General features: G+C 35.2%; 1 protein-coding gene across 1 annotated transcript; it reads left to right on the top strand.

Annotated features, from left to right (window-relative positions):
* The first annotated feature begins 6,279 nt into the window (after positions 1-6,279).
* LOC145001817 (uncharacterized) lies at positions 6,280-7,599 on the top strand. The gene is made up of 4 exons (XM_078961164.1): positions 6,280-6,510; positions 6,758-6,921; positions 7,050-7,275; positions 7,440-7,599. The coding sequence occupies exons 1-4, from the start codon at positions 6,432-6,434 to the stop codon at positions 7,553-7,555; spliced, it is 585 nt and encodes a 194-aa protein (XP_078817290.1). The 5' UTR covers positions 6,280-6,431; the 3' UTR covers positions 7,556-7,599.
* The last annotated feature ends 5,626 nt before the right edge of the window (positions 7,600-13,225 follow it).

Below are 13,225 nucleotides of genomic sequence, written 5' to 3'. Positions count from 1 at the left end.
ATTATTGTTATTATTATTATTATTTTTAGCAATTTATTCTCATTTTCTATGTCCATTACTTTCTTTTTAAATTACAGATCATACGTGGGTATAAAATGCCATGAAACTGCTAAATCAAGGTTGAAGAAATTCTCATTCTTGAACAACTTCAAGAGGAGAGCATCAACGGTAAAACAAAGATTCAAAATTTAGGGTGTTTTATTGCTTTTAAGTTTTGAATTTTGTATATCTTGAATCACAGTACCTGGTGGAGTGGATAAAACAAGGATTTCATATGTGTGTGCATATGCAAATCTATCCGGGAAAGTTTAAATTTCATCTGTTTTGTAGGTATGTTTAAGAAGGAGGCATCAGATGCATTCTCTTCCGAAAGACGAAATCAATTTTCCGGACCTTGTTATAGACAATCCATTATAACCAGATACAGGTAGAGTTTATTTATTTTTATTAAAATCGATCACATTCATCATCCTAGTTAAATACTTCACAAATTAGAATAGACGGGGTAACTTATTTTTATTGGTAAAAATCTATTCAATTATATGCTTTTCGTTTATGAGGTTTTCTAAGATCTAAGAATTTCCGAAAAATTACCTTTGAAATTTTACTATCTTCTTTTTTCACATAACATGTTTGGCAAAATGTCAAACCAAGTGTGCTTGTCATATTGGTGTATGTAGGATGAAATTCCTATTTTTGGCACATATTATGTTTGACAAAATGTCACAATGAAGTTTTATCAGGTTTTCTTACATATTTAACATAAGTTTAATTATTTTACACCACTGTAGTCAATCTAATATATTAGTTGATTGATAAAAAAGTTTCAACAACTTAGGTCTTTCATATTTTGTCCTCTTTAATAGGCTTTGTCTTCTCAACTTGCCATCTCATGTGTGTGTGTTTGTGCAAATCATAGTGTATATGTTATTTCAATGGCTTACAAGATATTGAAGAACAAAAAAATTGATGATGATTTGCATTCAGTGTATATTTATTATTATTATTATTATTATTATTATTATTATTATTATTATTATTATTTTTGGAAATGAGCAAAGGTGAGAACTTTAACACATTAGCAATCTATTTATCCTTTTTTTGTTCTTGTACCTTGTTGACGCATATTAAAGCTAACTTTTTCTGGTCAATGTTGGCTTCTAATTTTGTTGATTGCGATGCATATTTTGTCAGCGGATCATTTCGAAGAGGAACATTAGCATGTTCTCTGGCCTTGTCTAGGTTGATGACAAGGTGTAACCTTATATTCTTTATGTAATATTTATTACTTTAAAATCTATTTTTTTGGTTAAGAAGGTTATAATGAGTTGGAAATGGTCAACTTCATGTAAGGTTTCACATTTATGTTTGCAACAAGTAAAAAGATATTAAATGAAAATATAACAAAAAGTAATGCACATAAGGAATTAGTTAAACTATCTTATAGGTACTTGTTAATCTTTGGATGGATGACTCCCACTCTTAGCGAACACAAGTAAGAAATGGTCAAATGAATACAATATTTTTTGTTCATTGCTGCAATAAGTAAACATACAAAATTAAGAAATAAAGTGAATCCTGGTGAAAATTGAGATTCATTTTATGAGTTCTTGAGTGGTTTATGTGACTAACATGAGTGCATGTGTTGTTGATTTATATATGCAACAGGAAAACATAGGACAAAGGTGAAGCAAACCACGCTACTAGGGAGCAGCTACTTGTTGAATGATAGACAAATAATTTATCAAAGCATAAAAGTTTTAGGCCTCAAAAAGCATGCTCAAGTACTTAATTCATGAATGTGTGTTGATGCTGCAATCAGTGACTCCTGGAAAAGCCTAGGACATCAACTAAATATAAGAAATGCCAATGTACTTTAACTAATTATTTATTAGAGCATCCTACTTATATAGTACATCTAAAAATTTACCAATTAATGGAATGTGATCCAAATAAAATCGGTATTTTCTTGGAATCACTTACAACAAGCTTACTGATCAATTCTTTAGGTCCGTGATTATCACGGCCCAAATAAGGTTTTGTTTTCGAAATCGACTATTAGTCGAATGGAGAAAGCAACTATTAAGAAAGCGGACTCTTTTTGGCTGGAACCAACCACATATTTTTCAGTGACAAATGATCCTAAATGTCAAATGGACATCCCAATAATTGCTAAAGCCTTTATATTTTAAAGTCCATATTAAGTTGTAGATATTCTGTTGGGAAATGAAGGTGTAAACAAGAAATTATTCAATTTTAATTTGAAGCAATCAAGGCCTCAGTATGAAACTTGGAGCTTGAAAAAGATTGTTGATTCGAAAGATGGAAAACCTTTTGAGGCAGAAGGATTTTTGAGCATGTCCTTTAAAGGATACAGAGGAATGAATCATGAAGTCTTTGGTTTTACTCTTATTGATCTTCTGATGATGAACTCTTATGATTGGATCGATCTTCTCAACATTGTTTCCAGAGATATTGTAAAATACGAGCCTATTTTTCAAATTTTGCAAAGAATGATAAGATGCTACATTCAAGAAGTTTCAAAGATGGATGTTAAGATTTCAAAAGTGTTGAATAGAAGACAAATTTTGAAGCCATTTCCACAACCTGATAATTTAGATCAGCTTATATTTGGATTTATTTAAAAAGAATCATGAGGAGTGGTTTATAAAACATCTGAGAATGGAGTGAAGTGTAATTGTATGATGTTTTTGCGAGACAAACACTTGTATCTAACAGCCTTACTCGCCAATGTTCTCTCAAGAGCTGAAGCATGCAAGGTGAATAATTTAAATGATGTAAAGTGTGTTTCTGACATGATTAAATGATGGATAATGGTTCTCATGATTTTGTTAAAGACATTTCTGAAGGTGTTCGATGAGAAGAAGTGAAGACAATAATCGCAACTCGACACAAAGGGGGATATTGGTATGTTTCGGAATTTGAATGCTATGTGAAGTTTGTACACGATTGTGTTCATAATTTGTTTTTTCATGTTATAAAGTCTTCACTTTAGTATGTGACATGTGTTGTTTCCATTTTGTATACTTGATTATATTTTGATTTGTACTCTAGCTGTTCACTTAGATGTTTTCCTTTCTGACTCTTAGTTAGTAGATAGTGTATCCTTTGCCTGAATAGTTTCCTACTGTTGTACCGAACTGTTCTTTTACTCTCTAATGAAAGCTTGATCGTTTTTACCTCATTGTGTTCATAATCTTTCTTTTGATCGTGCCGTTCTATTATTAGAATCTATTCATTCCTAAAATTCTAACGAAATATATAATTGATAGCTTTTATTATATAACTAAAAAAATCTTTAAAAGCATAATAACCAATTTATATATCATTATATACTTATAAAGGAAGCATTTTTCCTTTCACCACATTCATTTGAAACTTCCATTTATTTTTTCTTTCACCACATTCATCTGAAACTCATATGACTTTTCAATTTCTTTTTAATAATGATTATAAGTTGGTTAATAAGGTTAAATAAATATAAAACTTAAAGTGTAATTATATATAAACTATATTTCAGTATTAAAAGGATATATTTTCTTCTACCTATAAAGTTATGTTATTAACTTTTTACATATTATACTTAATTTTTTAGGTTTAATATGTTGTTGTATGTAAACCGTTATCATTTTAAAGTTATAACTTTTGAACAATTTGTATAAACTACTTACATTATTAATTTAAATATAACCTTACATGATCAACTTAAATAAAAATTTTAGTTCAACTTAAACAATATAAAGAATATTTTGTAATTAGTTAAAATTGATAAATTGTAGTGTCTTTCTAATAATAATTATAAACTAGTTAATAAAGTTAATTAAGTATCAAACCTAAAGTGTTATCATAAATGACCTAAATTTCAATATTAAAATAATATTTTTACTTCTACTTATAAAGTTATGTCTTTAACTTTTAACATATTATACTTAATTTATTAGATTTAATATGTTGTTGTATGCAAGCCATTATTAGTTTAAGGCTACAACTTTTCAAAAGTTTGGACAAAATACTTAAATTGTTAATTTAAATATAACATTACAGGGTGAACTTCAATATAAATTTCAGTTTCACTTAAAAAACCCAAAAACTATTTTGTAAATAGTTAAAAGTGATAATTTGTAGTGCTAAATGAAAAAACTAAATTGTAATATCAATTTAACTAAAATATTTCCTAAAGATATTTTTATAATAGTTAAAAGTTATCAAATAAGTAGCTTAAAATAACATATAATAACAATAGTTAAAAATAACTCTATATAAATGATTATGTTGTTACCATTAAAATAAAATAAAAAATTGTTTGATATTTTAAATAATTATAGTGATAGAAATTAAAACGTTAAGCAAATAAATTTTAAAAAATTAATTAACAATATCAACAACTATAAATAACATTACACCATATATTTTATTTTAATTTATTTATGAGTAACCCGCGGGTAGATGTTATTCAAAAAATTGAGATTATGAAGTTTATATATATATATATATATATATATATATATATATATATATATATATATATATATATATATATATATATATATATATATATATATATAGGGGACGGTTCACTTGAGAATAAAAAAAAAAGTAGAGATCTTGAGATTAAACCTCAGCCACATATTTCGCAATTGCCGCTCTAATGCTCCAGCGTACCAGCAGCAACGATGTATGCCTAATCATAAATGGTTATATGGTAGAGAGGTATAATCATACAGGATTATACATGTTTATACGTAAACCTCAGCCACATATTTCGCAATTGCCGCTCTAATGCTCCAGCGTACCAGCAACAACGATGTATGCCTAATCATAAATGATTATATGGTAGAGAGGTATAATCATACAGGATTATACATGTTTATACGTATATGCATAATCATAAATGATTATACATATATATATATATATATATATATATATATATATATATATATATATATCTGTTCACAGATTGAGTAATCATAAATGATTATTACAGTTAGTTGCAGAAGAGGTGGTGGTGACAGAGGTGGCGGTGGTATAATTAATGGAGGTGACAATGGTGGGGTCGACTGGTGTCAGAGGTGGTGGTAGTGGTGGTGACGGTGGTGGTTATGGTGGTGGGGATGGTAGCGGAGGAGAAAGGAACGGGTGGCACTGTGTAATTATAAATGATTATATGACAGAGAGGTATAATCATACAGGATTATACATGTTTATACTTATATGCATAATCATATATATATATATATATATATATATATATATATATATATATATATATATATATATATATATATATATATCTGTTCACAGATTGAGTAATCATAAATGATTATTACAGTTAGTCGCAGAAGAGGTGGTGGTGACAGAGGTGGCGATGGTATAAGTAATGGAGGTTACAGTGGTGGGGTCGACTGGTGTCAGAGGTGGTGGTAGTGGTGGTGGCGGGGGCGGTTACGGTGGTGGGGATGGTAGCGGAGGAGAAAAGAACGGGTGGCACTGTGTAATCATTTATGATTACACCAAACCTGCCGCGCCGGTACGCTGAAGGGTTAGAGCGACAGGTGTGAAATACGTGGCTGGGGTTGAATCTCGAGATCTCTATTTTATTTTTAATCTCAACGGAAACTACGTCTCTCTCTCTCTCTCTCTCTCTCTCTCTCTCTATATATATATATATATATATATATATATATATATATATATTATATATATATAAATCATATAATTTAAAATAATCAATATATTATATCACCTTACTATACAATTTATTATATCAAATTTAACAAAAACATTATTGTTATATTAAAAAAATATATATTTATAAAGATTGTAGTTATCTAGATGCTTCTGCGCAATGCACGGATACACCTAGATTTGCTATAAAAGTTGTAAGCATTGTAGTTTTAACATAACAATATCATTGGTTTGTCACAAGACGGTTATGTTTTTAGATTGAAAAAACGTCACAACAACGTCCTAATTAGATAAAACACTAATTAATGTATTATGACTTTGCATCAATCCCATATTTTATGCATAACTTCTAACCCTAGGCATACCTGAAAGTGTAGGTGTAGGGAATAAAAAGGGTAAATTAGGTTTGATTCGGGGAAAAAAAAACGTTAAACGCTAAAAAAAGCAAACGGTTGGTGAACACCTTCAACTGCCCTCTCTTCCGAGTCTCCGCTATCCCAACCAATTGACCACTTCTGTTTACCAATGAAATTCCAAAATATATCACAAATAATTTTATAACAACTTATAAATCAGGTTTCCCTCGTTGATGCTCAAGACCTCTACAGCATTCTTGTGTGACTAAACCAGATACCGGAAACTTCCGTAGTCCATTGCGTGACTGACCTTCGGTAATTCTGTAAAGTGTTTCAGATATCGTGGTTATCTTGATCAACTTACCAATGATGTCCACAATCTTCGTCAAGCAACTGGTTTTTGCTGTAATGATGGTGTGTATCTCTCTTTATGGCTTCCGATTAGGTACAATTTGAGAATTCTTTTTTCAATAAATAGTTTGAGAGTTTGCTAGCTGGAGTTGAATATAAAACTACTTGATCGTGAACATATCAATTTTGTTGAAAAACAACATGGGGTTAAAAAAATAAGGGAACGTTTTTCTTGTATATTATAGTGTTCTTGTAATTTTACAGTAAGGACTGTTAGTTTAGGTTGAAATTAATCTATGATATTACTAATGCATGTATTTTACTAATGTTTTGATCTCTAGGGAGAGCACAAACAGGGATATCAGGAACCGGGCTCGGATATTTACCTCAGCCTGGCGGTGGTGGTGTGGGTGGTGGGTTTGGTAATGGTGGAGGTGGAATCGGAGGAAGTGGAGGAATTGGTGGTGGAGTTCTTGCTAAAGCACTTGTGTGTCTCACTGATAAGGTATTGGTCTTAAACATGCAACAAAGTCTATGTATTACAAATTGTCAATGAAAAAGGTTTGATTTTAATGAATATGTATAATATTCTTTGCTAAGACTTCCACTAATCATATATTCTTTTAACAACAGATTTATCGTGGTTGTGGGGAGTCTTATAGGCTAACTGAGCGCGGAGAATTGAATGTCCCACCTGAATATACAAATCAATTCTGTGGTGGCCCATGCTTTAAAGAAACAAATCTTGTCCTCAACTGCATGAATGATGCGTTGTCAAGCTTCCTTTTTTACAATCGTGCTACGGTGAGGGATGTGAAAGACACTATATTGTCCGGATGTAGCTCTGGTCCTAGCCGAGGTAATAAAGAAGACATGCATATAAATGAAAGGGTTATATCTAACGACAACTAAACGAAAAAAGAAGATATTTTTAGTTAGTTATCTATGACTGATTTCACAGAAGTAAATATATTTTAGGGTAACTTTGTAGTGAGTTTGATTTGGTGTTATTTTGGTTTGTAGGTGACTTCAATGTGGCGGAGCACATTCAAGCATATGGAAGCAATTCATACAAGTTTTCTTACTCTTATTTATTTTGGTTTGTAACTTTCCTTTCTATTTCTATTATATTGTTTTGATGTTCACCTTAATTTTACTCCGTTCATCCGTTGTGTGCTTCAAATTTCTAGTGTTTTAACATTATGGTGGTTTTCTATATATGTTTTGTATGGAAGTTAGCATAATAGCTTTGAGTTAATACCACATTACCTAAAAAAAATTTAAAATATAAAATATGGTCCCTAGATTCTCTGAAAGATAATTAGATAACTGACATTGAACTTTGAAAAAATTTATCATGAGATGTAATCCATGTTTTTTTCAACTGAATAATACATAAAAAAGAAAAGGATACTAGCAAGAGGCTGGGTAAAGTGAGGAAAAGACAAATGTTAGGGATAAACAAGAAAAAACACATACACGCATACACAAAGATAGAATATTTAATGTGATTCACTGAATGTGACATATATCCACATAGTAGGAGGGTGTATTATTATTCAAAATCTTAAATAGAGATAAACATATAAACAATAAAAGTACAATCCACACAAACAAAAGACCGCCAAAAAGGACCACGCTTTAAATCCTATCTATTACCCCTATTAATAGAATTAGGGTCAGACATAAAACCCTAATGGTCAGGCTCATCCATTTTTACGTCCAAATAAATGTCAACCAATCACAAGACATCATGTAGTGACCACCTTTACACCAAGAACACCCTAATGGTCAGGCTCATCCATTTTTACGTCCAAATAAATGTCAACCAATCACAAGACATCATGTAGTGACCACCTTTACACCAAGAACACATTTGCACTGAAGAGCACATTTGCACAAAGAACACATTTGCACAAAGAGAGCACATTTACACTAAGAGAGCATATATATAAAAAGATTACATCTTTACTAAAAGTCGCTCCATTCTTGAAGTTCCAAGATCATATCATGTAATCATGCACCAACTCAATGCGCCCTCACAACCAAGAGCGCATTGGGCTTGCCTATAGAACATTTAGCCAAGCTCCAGCAGCCTGCAATACATTTGGCTTGATGAGGCGCATTTGGAAATGTTCTAACGATTTATCCAAAAGCTCCATCACTAATCCAAATGCTCCATTGCATTACCAAATGCTCCATTGCATTACCAAATGCTCCAACGCGTCTTTTGGGTCTTCAGTACTCAAGTCAAATTTAAAAAGAATCACTTATAATCCACATTACATTATCGATCACTTATATCACTAGTACAAAAATGACCTACAGACACACCATAAAAGTGTGACCATATGCGTATAGTGACAGATGTAATGCCTATTCCAGATATCATTTAATTCTCTAAGTTTTTAGGGTTTGGTGCTAGGACTCGACGAGTTAGGGAGCTCCAACTCGTCGCGTATAGATCATATATGAGATGCGAGATTTAGATCCTACACGACGAGTAGAAGGCCCCGACTCGACGAGTAGGCTATAAAGGAAAACCTTATTTTTCAAGGGTTAGTACCATATTTAAAGAACTTATGGCTCATTTGTAGCCTCTTTCATCGTTCTTACAGTCCATAGAGAAACCCTAACCGCGTTTGGTGTTTTAGTGAGTGTATGTGTGAGCTTTAGAGAGTGAATCTTGTTCTTTTGAAAGGAAACTTAAAGGTTGAAGAAATTGAAATCAGGAGAAGGCTTTGGATCCAGGATCTACCTGTTGTTAGCATTCATTTAGAGGTAAAAAGGTTGTTACATTGATCTCTATTTGCTTAGATCTCGTCTTATGGAAGAATATGGTCACTTTTTCTGCAAAAAGGGTTTCATACTCGGATTTGGACTTGTGATAACGATATGGTTCCAGATCTGGACACCTCTAGGTCTTCAAGGACATAAAGTTGCCCACTTTATCCAGATTAGGCCCTTTCCATGCACTAAAACCTTGTAGGAACCTTAGTTTTAGTGTTTTATCCTTGTAAGGCCTTGAATACACGTAAAGTTTGCAACTTTACGTGGTGACTACACCATAAGGGGTTGGATCTGTAATTTGGAGCCTTGAATATCACTGGAAAGGACTGAACACAAAAAGGGCTGTAGGGACATGACGAGTTGCATAGCCAACTCGACGAGTCAGGTCGGGTTTACCCGTTTTTTAGATTCTGAGTGATTTTGGTGAAGGATTAGGGTTTTCGGTCTACATGAGTTTTCAGTATTCTGGACATTAAGGAACTCGACGAGTTACTCAGGTAACTTGGCGAGTTGACGAATTACTCAGGTAACTAGGGGAGTTGTTGGATGCACTCGATGAGTTGGGGTCAACATGGACTGTTGACCTTGACTGTTGACTTGGACTTTACCCAGGGTTGACCAAATTTGACTTTAAGGGTATTTACAGTATTTTGGGATTTTGACAAGTTGATAACATGATGGTTATAGGCAGTTGAGTTGGAATTGCGTGTCGGGACTTATTTGATTCTATTTTATCAATTCAGCATTCTTGAGAGGTGAGTCTCCTCACCATACCAATGGGTCGCAGGCACCAAGGCCAACCTATTTTATGATATGTGGTACACTAGCTGAAGTTGTATTATGTGGTATGATAGTTGATTACTTGCTAGGAAGCATGCTAGTTGTATATGTGCTATACTTGTATGGAAGTCCCCGGGGGGTTCTCGTGGCTATATGTTAAGACCATGAGGAGGTTCCTATGGCATTTGGTAAAAGTCCTTGGAGGGTTTCCACAACTTCCTAGTATGTTTACATGTTTAGTTAGTATGATATTTCTATGACTAAGGAAGACCATGTGGAGGTTCCCACGGTAGTTAGCCAAGACCAAATAGGGGTTCTAGTGGTGACTAGTAAAGACCACGCGGGGGTTTCTCGTGGACTTGGTTTAAGACCTTAGATGGTTTCCACGGTATCCTTATATGTTTATATGCATGGCTTATGTGGTTTATGTAGCTTTTATAGCTAATATGATTATGCGATTACGTAAATTGTGTGGGGTATGCTCTGGGGAACTCACTAAGCATTAACTTACAATTTGTTGATTTTTTAGGTACTTTTGAGCCTAAGCGCAAGGGCAAGGTCTGATGGCACGACATGCACTCTCACAGGGGTTTTTATAGGATACTTTGATATCTGAAATAAAATTTGATGATGTGTGAATTCTGAAAACAATTGTTCTTGAGATTTTAGGGTTGATTGGAAACATTTTGATAATTTAAAAATGAAAATTTTGTTTTGAAATTGGGTCGTTAGAAGTTGGTATCAGAGTCTTGGTGTGAGGGATTCGGGCACACTCTCGAGTGTGTGAAGACTCAAACTAAGGAAATGGTAAAATTATTTTCAAAAATAAATGTTAAAAACTTTTTTTTAAATGGAGAAAGAAGAGGAGAGTTCAATACGTGTGATCGGCCGATCCAAGTAAGTAGTTACCCCAATATGTTAGCCATGTTATACTGATATTTGACCTGTGATAATTGTATGAATCTTGCTATGTGTATGCTTTCAAAATTGTATACGGTTACGGTCTTATAGCCTCAGAATGATTGATTTGACCTTATTTCCTATTCCTTGTATTGTTGTGGTCCTAGGGTAGGGTCTGTTATTCGAAAGTCTATTTGATCATGTTCTGTGTATAATTTGCATGCCTAAGGCAACCTGTTATGATTAAGTTCTGGTTGATATGGGTGGAGAAAATCTTAGGACAACCTAGTATTTGAGCTATGCGGTAGTTGTGAGATATGATTTGTTCTGGGACGAATTGGAGTTATCAGGTAAAGCCTTGGGGAAGGTACATGTAGGTGTGGAAGGTAGTATTGGCACCATACTACTAAAAGTACATGAATTGTATCTGAACCAATGCTAGATCTGGAAGATCTAAGGAGAAACGATGTAGGAGGATCCCCTCTTCAAACATCCTTATCATTATGTTTTGTGGTATTGCGGTACAGTATGGTGGTGACACAGTTTGGAGCAGGGGGATCAGGATCTGGATCTAGGTCGGGTGACAATATCGAGCCCATTGATGAGAGGTTGTGCGAGCTTATTGAAGACGAGGTTACGAGGGGCATCCTTGACGTAGCCCAATGATTTTTAGGACGGTCAAGGAAGGTATGTTGGAGATCATGGAGGAGAGGCTCAGGTCAATCAGGTCAATCAGAGTTAAGATTGCTGCGGGCCAGGTCGGGGCCTAAAATCCCTCATTCCGGGAGTTTAAGGCGTACGGGGCGCCAGAGTTCTTCTGGGTCAGGGACCCTATAGTTTTTCGACGTTGGGTGGCGGATATAGAGAATGCCTAGCGCACGAGTTTTTTCCCTGATGCGGAAAAGGTTTTTTTTGCTTCGTGTATACTGATGGATCGAGCCCGAGATTGGTGGGGAGATGTGACTAGCCAGGTGGGAGCAGCTGGTGTGGCTGAGATGATGTGGGAATAGTTTGTTAGATGCTTTGATCTAGAGTTCGTACCATCTATTGAGGTGTAACGGTTAGTGAGGGAGTTTCAGGAGCTCCATCAGACTATCGAGACTATGGCAGAGATCACCGCTAAGTTTTGGGAGCGAGCACTGTTGATCCTGCTGTATGCCACAGATGAGGACATGAGGAGGAAAAGGTATCATTTCTTGCTGAGGGATGATATCCGAGAGTTTTTGAGCTTTACAAGGTGCAAAACCCACAATGAGATGGTGGAGAAGGCCCGTGAGCGGGAGATGGAGTTAGAGCTTTGCACTAAGCAAAAGCCGGAGTAGGTTCAGATAGCTGGGGGTCAGGCTAAAAAGCCTAAGACCTCTAATTCTTCGGGTAGGGTTCAGCAGGGCCGTAACCAGTGTGTTAAGTGCGGGAAATCGTACAATTGATTTTGTCATGGGACATGCCCGGTATGTTATACATGTGGTCAGTCGGGCCACACGAGCAGGGACTACCCCAAGAAGGGCTTGATATGCTTCCTCTACAACCAAGTTGACCATAAAAAAGCCGATTGCCCGAGGTTGCAGGGTGGAGGAGGAGCAGTGGCGGCGCCTGCACCCACCACAATGAGTATCACTGATGGCCGCCCTGTTAAGGCGGAAGCTCCATCGGTGAAGAGTCGCATGTTTCAGTTGACTACCAAGGAGGCTTGGGCAGCACCAGATGTTCTAGCTAGTATGTATTTACCTTCCACTCTATATTGATTTGTATTGCTTATATGTATATATGTGCTCATGTATAGGGACCTTTTTGGTCAATGGTATGTCGGCCCACGTTCTATTCGATTTTAGTGCAAACTGATCGTTTGTATCTCTTGCGCTTAGTAAGAAATTCCAGGATGTGTCAAGGGCCTTGGATTCCCCGATTGAGGTGGAGATTACAGAAGACCGCATTGTGAGTGTTTCGAGGGTGTATCGGGACAATGTTCTGAATGTGCTTGGGGAGAGGTTTTGTGTTGATCTAGTCTCAATACCATTGCGAGGGCTAAAGGTGATCATTGGGATGGACTGGTTGGGGGCATATGGGGCCATGATTTATTGTAAGCGCTAACTAGTGAGGGTTCGCACCCCAAGTAGGGAAGAGTTATTCATGGAGAGAGGGCCTCGCAGGGTCCAACCCTCTGTTCAGCTGCGAGGGCTAGGAGACTTCTACAACAGGGTTGTTCGATATTTTTGGCACATATCTCGGATATAAGGATGGTGACCCTGATGGATTTGGGTAATGTACCGATTGTGCGGGAGTTTCGGGATGTATTTCTCGAGTACCTAGAGTGCCTCCGGAGAGGCAGGTAGAGTTTC

This window comes from Lactuca saligna, chromosome 6, assembly GCF_052625555.1.
Source record: "Lactuca saligna cultivar CGN05327 chromosome 6, ASM5262555v1, whole genome shotgun sequence".
In the NCBI taxonomy this organism is placed as follows: Eukaryota; Viridiplantae; Streptophyta; class Magnoliopsida; order Asterales; family Asteraceae; genus Lactuca; species Lactuca saligna.
This window is presented reverse-complemented; position numbering and strand designations above follow the sequence as displayed.